This window comes from Antechinus flavipes, chromosome 5 (genome assembly GCF_016432865.1).
Source record: "Antechinus flavipes isolate AdamAnt ecotype Samford, QLD, Australia chromosome 5, AdamAnt_v2, whole genome shotgun sequence".
Taxonomy (NCBI): Eukaryota; Metazoa; Chordata; class Mammalia; order Dasyuromorphia; family Dasyuridae; genus Antechinus; species Antechinus flavipes.
The window spans coordinates 191,023,794-191,030,680 of NC_067402.1; the positions used below are offsets into that span (position 1 = coordinate 191,023,794).

Here is a 6,887-nt window from a genome sequence, read left to right on the forward strand (position 1 = left end):
TTTTTTTGTTATTGTTATACATATGCATTAATTTTTTTTTTACATATTTCCTCATGAATCATGTTGGGAGAGAAAAGTCAGAACAAAAGGGGAAAACCATGAGAGGGGGAAAAACAGAAAAAAAAGGGGGGAAGTGAACACAGCATGTTGATTTAAATTTAGTCTCTATAGTTCTCTCTTTGGATACAAATGGCATTTCCCATCCAAAGTTTATTGGGCTAGTCTTGGATCCCTGAATCACTGAGAAAAACCAGGTTTATCATAATTGATCATTGCACAATCTTGCTGTTACTATGTACAATGTTTTCCTGGTTCAGCTTATTTCAACATCACTTCATATAAATCTTTCCAGGCCTTTCTAAAACCAGCTTGTTCATCTTTTTTTATAAAATAATATTTCATTACTTTCACAAACCATAATTTATTCAGCCATTCCCCAAATGATGGGCATCAACTCATTTTCTGACATTTTTCTATTTAAACATAAAAATTATTTTTCTTTTAAACATTCTTAATGAAAATCTTTTGGAGATTATATTTTTCTCTGCCTTATGAGAGTATACTTTACATAATTTAACTTTTTGTTGATAATGTAAAGTCATCATTACAAACATGAATTATTAACCTCAGAGGTTTTTGAAGAATAGAGCTGTTTATTTTTTTTTTACTAAGTGGATCCAATTGCAGTGCTCTTAATTTTTATTTCTGTCTGATCCTTTAAGGTCAGATTGTCAGCTCTCACTATCATTGCTGGCAATGAAAAGGGAAACCTGTCTCTTTTGCCTTTAGCTATTAACACTTAAATTTGCTTCTTTCTATGTACTGTGGGTTGAAATGACAAATGTTTACTTAAAATATAATAAATTCATTAGAATGAAGCCTAACAATATCCCCTAATTTTCAGTTTTAATGAACTTTTAGATTTCAATTTGATTCCTTCAGATTTCCTATAGCCCAGTTCTTCACAATGTTCTAAAGGAATGAATCTCCTACAGTCTGATTCCCAGATAAGTGGACATTAATTATATGCACCATCCCTGTTCTAATGTACCTCCAGTCAGGTAATTTGATTCACACACAGTATAGTTTGCATTTTTGGAAAAATAGAACAAGAGATAGTTTTGTTGAAATACAACAATGCAGAGTCAAAGTTTAGTTCTCAGCACTATGAAAACACCAGATTCAAATGTTTTCAGTATAGAATAGTAGGAAAAACAACCAGAGAAGCACTTAGACATTCAGCATGTTTGTTTTTAGCAAGTTTATTTTTGAAAGATAGTTTTTTCTGATGTGCACCTTTATCTAAGGATTTCCCTTATCCTTCCCCACAACATTTCATATTACATTTTATTTCTGATAGAATGAAGATTTACCAAAACAACATTCTGTATATTTTCCATTAAAAAAATTATTTTCTCTTAGGAATTAATATATAGCTACTTTTGACTAAGGATAAATTACCTAAAGCCCCAAAGAGCTTCTAAATTTCAAAATAACGATCACATAGGGAAAGCTGGTGATCTTTTTTTACAAAGTCTCCCCTGGTTTATAAGCTAGATGTACTTATTGCCTAAGCTATGAAGCTACTTCTTCATTCAATAATATTTACTGATTCCTTACTTTGTACATATTATTATTGCAGATTAGACATTATTCCTTTATAAATTGATCCATGCAAGATGTAACTCAAAGTTACATTTTTGATTCAGTTAAAGTATTTAGTAGATAGAAAGATTGATATTGCTTCCAAGGATGCTCAATATAGTGATTAATTACTGAAAGAATCTAATTCAGCATTAAGTACTGTTAAGAATGATGTTAGGACTAGATTTTTGCCAGCAGCTATTTAAATAAGTTAAGGAAACACAGGTTCTTCAACCAAACTAGGATGCAAGAGAAAAAAAGACAACAAATATGAGTCAAAGTTTTCAGAAAAATTGGAAGTATGCCCCATAGCTTTGAAATTTCACTTCCTCAGGCTCACTGCCATCATTGGTAGGTAATTTTTTTGTAGGATCCAATATTTTGCAACCTATTTTGGGTATTTTGTTGCAATTATTGGGAGGGTGATTCAAGAAACTTTAAAAGTTTTCTAAGGGGTAACTAACACTAAAGGAAGAAAAAAAGAAAGAGAGAAAGAATAGGAAAGAAAGAAAGAAATACCAGGCTCTCCTGTACCTATAACAAAGGAAACCAAGACATATCACTAAAGCCTCACCAATTACACTGTCCATCAACCATAAGACACAACTTCATAGGACATTAGGCTTTCTGAGTGCAGATGCTTATTTACACCATGACTCCTCTCAAGTTATTCTTTTCTACATTTAACACGTTCTCTTTCCAGGTCACATCTTATATGTTCTCATGTGTACTTTAAAGATAAACATTATTTTAATCACTTACATAATCAAAAATATATTACCTTACTTTTTCTTCCTAAAGGCTGTTTTTTTTTTTTTTTAACATCCATTTATTTGGTCCCTCTTTATCTTACCTACTTAACAGAAACATTGAAAAATAAATTTTCTCCCATAGATCAAAAAGGGACTCCTTAAAGGGATTAAGGCCGACTCCAGAAACCATTTACCTATCTCCTCTCCACTTTACAGAAATCATTTAGCTGCACTTTACTCCTTGGAAATGAAGCTAGTGATAGTAGCCAAGTTTTCCCAAATTGGCTATTCCTGTGATTATTAAAATATGTCACTTCTATAAAACTCAGTTATATAATAAAAAGCAATAAAATTATAAGATTTAAATAAATAAATAAAATACCTTATGTGGTGTTAAAATAAAAGGTAGAAAAGCTAATTTCTCAATAAAATTACATTCTTTGGTGTACCAGTTTCTACAACATATAGACAATGCTGCCCTCTAAAGGGTAGAATGTGTCATATCCTTTAGTTAATAAAGAGGGAATTTTACATCAATTATGCCTTCCCCTTATAATGACCTGTCACTTTCCCAGTTAACTCATCTTTTCCAATGGATGCTGATTGCCTTTGAGCTTGACAGGTGACACAAAAAGGGAACCTTTCCTTGGGCTGCACACTAAATACTGGAGTGATAACTTTGGGGAATCCTTGAAATCATTAGGTCAGGATGGGTAAATTAAGTCTATAGCCACTCTAAGGGGTCTTCTCTAAACCCAAAATGAACTCTTAAACAGAGAAAGCTGGGGGGGAAAAAGAGTTAGGTTAGTTTCAGATACCTTCCTTGAACTCTGAAACAGAGACTTTTGTTTATTTGAATTGTGGGGAGTATGGTCATAAAGAGCTAGCAGATGGAAGTCCTCTTTGACCTTTGTAACTGGGCTTTTGTTTTAGATCCTTTGGGGTTTTTTAGAATCAAAAAGGGGGAGGTATTAGATCTGCCCTGCTCATTAAGACATCTTAGGGGTCTTTCAATTACTTTGAACTTGAAATGAAGTCCTTTAACTAACCTGACTGAAGAAGTCTCCCAAACCCTCTTTGGTATGGACCAGTATCCTCAAGGCAGAACTAGAGTCATCTTGAAAGTCCAGGTAATTCTACAACTACTGGGTTCTCAGGGAAGAACTAACTAGCTTTTGGCTGGCATTGGTGACTAGGAAACTTTTGATGGTGACAGGAAAACATTTTGCTAGCACACAATACATAAGCGTCGCCCATTCACATGTGCTACTACTAAACATGGAAAAAGTCTCCAGCACTAAATCCCCGTCCTTTTCCTTACAGGATATCACAGTGTTTAAGAAAATAACGGCTATGAGGATCCACCCATTTCAAGTCATATATTCAGAAAACCTCAGTGTTACACAGAATCTCAGAAATCCAATTCATACTCAAAGTACACATCCCTTTTACAACAAGAGTCACGTTTGGTTTTTTCTTTCCATTCTTTGTGTACAACTATCCATCTCAATTCAGCTCCAAGGTTTTTGATCTCAAAAAATCATCCCTCCATATTTGTCCAGAGAGTCCTTTGAGTCCAAAGCAGGGTTTTCATGTTTGGTTTTTGCATAGAGTTGTACTCTCGATTCCAGCTGCTGACTGAGTTCATCCAGGGCAGTGGTGCAGGACTCCAGGCTCTCGGCCAATTTCTGAATCTTGGCCTTCAGTACGGCCTGGCTAACCTTCGTGGCCCCTTCTGCATGCCTGGGGATGAGAAAGCCACGTGAGCCGAAGAACACGATAAAATAGACCGAATTATACAGAGCAATGGAAGCCTTCTTCCCAGACTGCAGAAGTTGGAAATCCAGACAACCCTGTCCCCGGCAAAAGAAATCCAAGCATCCTAAAATTTCCCTCATCTGATCCTGGCAAATTGCCGCAATATCCTGCACCTTTCTCAGCTCTCTGGAGTTACGAAACATCAGGGACAGGTCGGAACTGAGGGTAACTGCCCCTCCGGCAGTGGCCACACCCAGGCCCACTGCAGAGGCCAGAAGAGAGGTCCCTAGAGTGATGGGACTTAAGGACAGCCCCACAATGGCCGTGATGGCTCCAGCTGCACTCAGGGAACTGCCTGTGATGTACGCCAACAGCGACCGTTTGCGAAGCTTTTCGATCTTTCGGATGATGTCCCGGAGGCTCCGGATTTGGCCGTGGAGTCTACTCCTTCTATCCAACAACAACACCTGGAAACTGCGAAGAGAATCCACAGCTTGGGGCTGGGGGACAATCAGCCTTTCCATGACACTATTAAGAAATAGATAAAGGATCAATGCAAAGATTGGTATGCAATGATAGTCATTATCTTTATGATTGCCATCAGCAATGTTCTCCCCGAGACAGGAAAAACTTGTGTTCCAATCCTAACTCCTAGGACCCCTAGGAAATCTTAATCTCTATAAGCCTGAGTTTCCTCATTTGTACAATGGAAATAATGATATTGTATTCTCAAAGGATGACTATGAAGTTCAAAAGTGGGAAATATATGTAAAAAAGCACTTAGAAATATTAATATACTATAAAAAGTCACCAATACAGGCCATGATTCCTGAAGACTGTAGAGAACTTTCAGGTGGGGAAAAAAAAAATCTACAATCAAAGCGGATCAACAAATGCCCTGCAATTTATAGTCTTAGACAGTTGCCTGGGGGACACTAAAAATCCACAGGATTTAACATAACTAGCTGTCACAATCAGAAACAGGACTTAAAACTGGTTTTACTGACTTTAAGAGTAGTTCTCTATCCACCCTACCACACTGCCTGTAGTTGACCATGGTCTTCCTCCTCATCAGCAATACTTTCAAACAGGAGTTCTATTTTAAGCTCATTTGTTCACCACTGGAGTACTTTAACCTTGATCAAGATATTTAAAGGAAGTCAGGATCTTATTTTCTTCACAAGTAAGAATAACACTGTCTTCTACTTACCTCACAGGAAAGGGGGAAGGGAAGCTTCCAGAGAATTGTATTATAGATTTAAATAGCTTACCTAGAGGTAAAAGTATAGAAGGAACAAAAAGTAATGGCTTTCTCCTCTCCTTTTTGATCCCCTTTAGAATCTCCTTCTACTCTCAGATCTTGAGTATTTGATCCATTCTTTGAGTAATTAAAAGGGTTTTGAATTTTGGGGAAGAAGGGAAGATTCCATAGGGATATTTTTTAATCTCATAATTCAATCTAAAAATATAGGAAATTTTTATTTCATTTGTTCTTATAATAAATAGTCAATTTTCCTCAGTTTTCTCATATTAACACTTCTTTCCTAGTCATTTCAGCTCCGTGATGAGAGATCTGAAATGTTTACCTAGTTATCTTTCTGTTTTACTAAAAAACTAAAGCTTTATAGAGAGCTATACAAAATGATAGAATGGTAACAGCAGAAATACAAAATACAAGATAAAAACAAAATAACACAAATAAAATAGTCATTAGCATGGACAACAGAGCAAATTGACGATGTTTTCAGCAAAGAAAATTTACTTCCCACTGTAATCAGTAATTCTTACCTCAGTATATAAAGGCCTAATTACTTAATCAATAGTCAATAAGCATTTATTAAATGCCTTAAGAAGAATTTCTTAAAGTTAAAGAATAAGAAGGAAAGGTAGGATATTTTGATAATGATATAATTAAAGCTTTTAAAATAGCCCCTCTACTTTCTTTTTAAACTTAGCAAAAAAAAATTTACTTATAGCTTCTTCTCTTATTTCTCACAATAACCTACAAGGCAGATAACGTAAGTAAATTTTCTCTCCATTTGAAAGATAAGGAAACAGGTATAGAGCAGGTAAGTGATCCATCCAAAGGCATCCAGCTAATAATTAACAGAGCTGAAACTGGGATTCTCATTGCCTGTAATATTCCCCATCCATTGCACCCCAAATTAGTCTTCTGTTTCCAGGGAAATGCCTCAATAAGATGATCAAAAGAAAGAAAAACTGATAAGTATAATCTCAGTGTTAACAGAATCCCAAAGGCTATTTTTTCTCTAAAAATATCACATCAGGCTTCCAACTTACCCTTCTTTGCTTCTGGGTGCCTCCAAAAAGGAAAAATCTTGGGCTGTTTCTGGATGAGTATATTTTATAGTTAGGAAGAACCAATAGCTACCCTGGGAAAACGTTGCCTCATTCCAGGAATATGCCATTTCCTGCCTTTGGCCCCATGCTGCCTTGTCCCGAAGGATGTGACATACGGGAAAATGACCTGCTAGCTGTGCAGCCCAGCACATCCCATCCCATATTGAGGAAATGAACATTGTGTATTTGCTTTCCCAAGAGTGCAGGAAAAAGAACCACAGGTTCTTCAACTTGAAACAAGTGTTGTCATCATTCCAGGGGGAGACCCTGCCTTTCCTATCCTGGCAATAGCTGGTGACATCATCGAAGAAGACATCAAAAGTGCTGGCTGCCCAATTACAGGGCTTCTGAAGAAACATTTCCTAGCCATTC

General features: G+C 36.2%; 1 protein-coding gene across 1 annotated transcript; it reads right to left on the bottom strand.

The window, feature by feature from the left end:
* Positions 1 to 1,246: 1,246 nt before the first annotated feature.
* Positions 1,247 to 6,677, bottom strand: APOLD1 (apolipoprotein L domain containing 1). Its single transcript, XM_052001156.1, has 2 exons — positions 6,456 to 6,677; positions 1,247 to 4,682 (listed from the first exon to the last, which is right to left on the bottom strand). The coding sequence occupies exons 1-2, from the start codon at positions 6,665 to 6,667 to the stop codon at positions 3,929 to 3,931; spliced, it is 966 nt and encodes a 321-aa protein (XP_051857116.1). The 5' UTR covers positions 6,668 to 6,677; the 3' UTR covers positions 1,247 to 3,928.
* Positions 6,678 to 6,887: the final 210 nt, after the last annotated feature.

What these genes read in the sequence shown, in the direction of transcription:
- APOLD1 (XM_052001156.1), bottom strand. Translation starts at nt 6,667, where the DNA reads ATGTGCTGGGCTGCACAGCTAGCAGGTCATTTTCCCGTATGTCACATC. An exon ending in GCACCCAGAAGCAAAGAAGG is followed by an intron (nt 4,683 to 6,455) that starts GTAAGTTGGAAG and finishes ATTTCTTAATAG; the next exon opens with TGTCATGGAAAGGCTGATTG.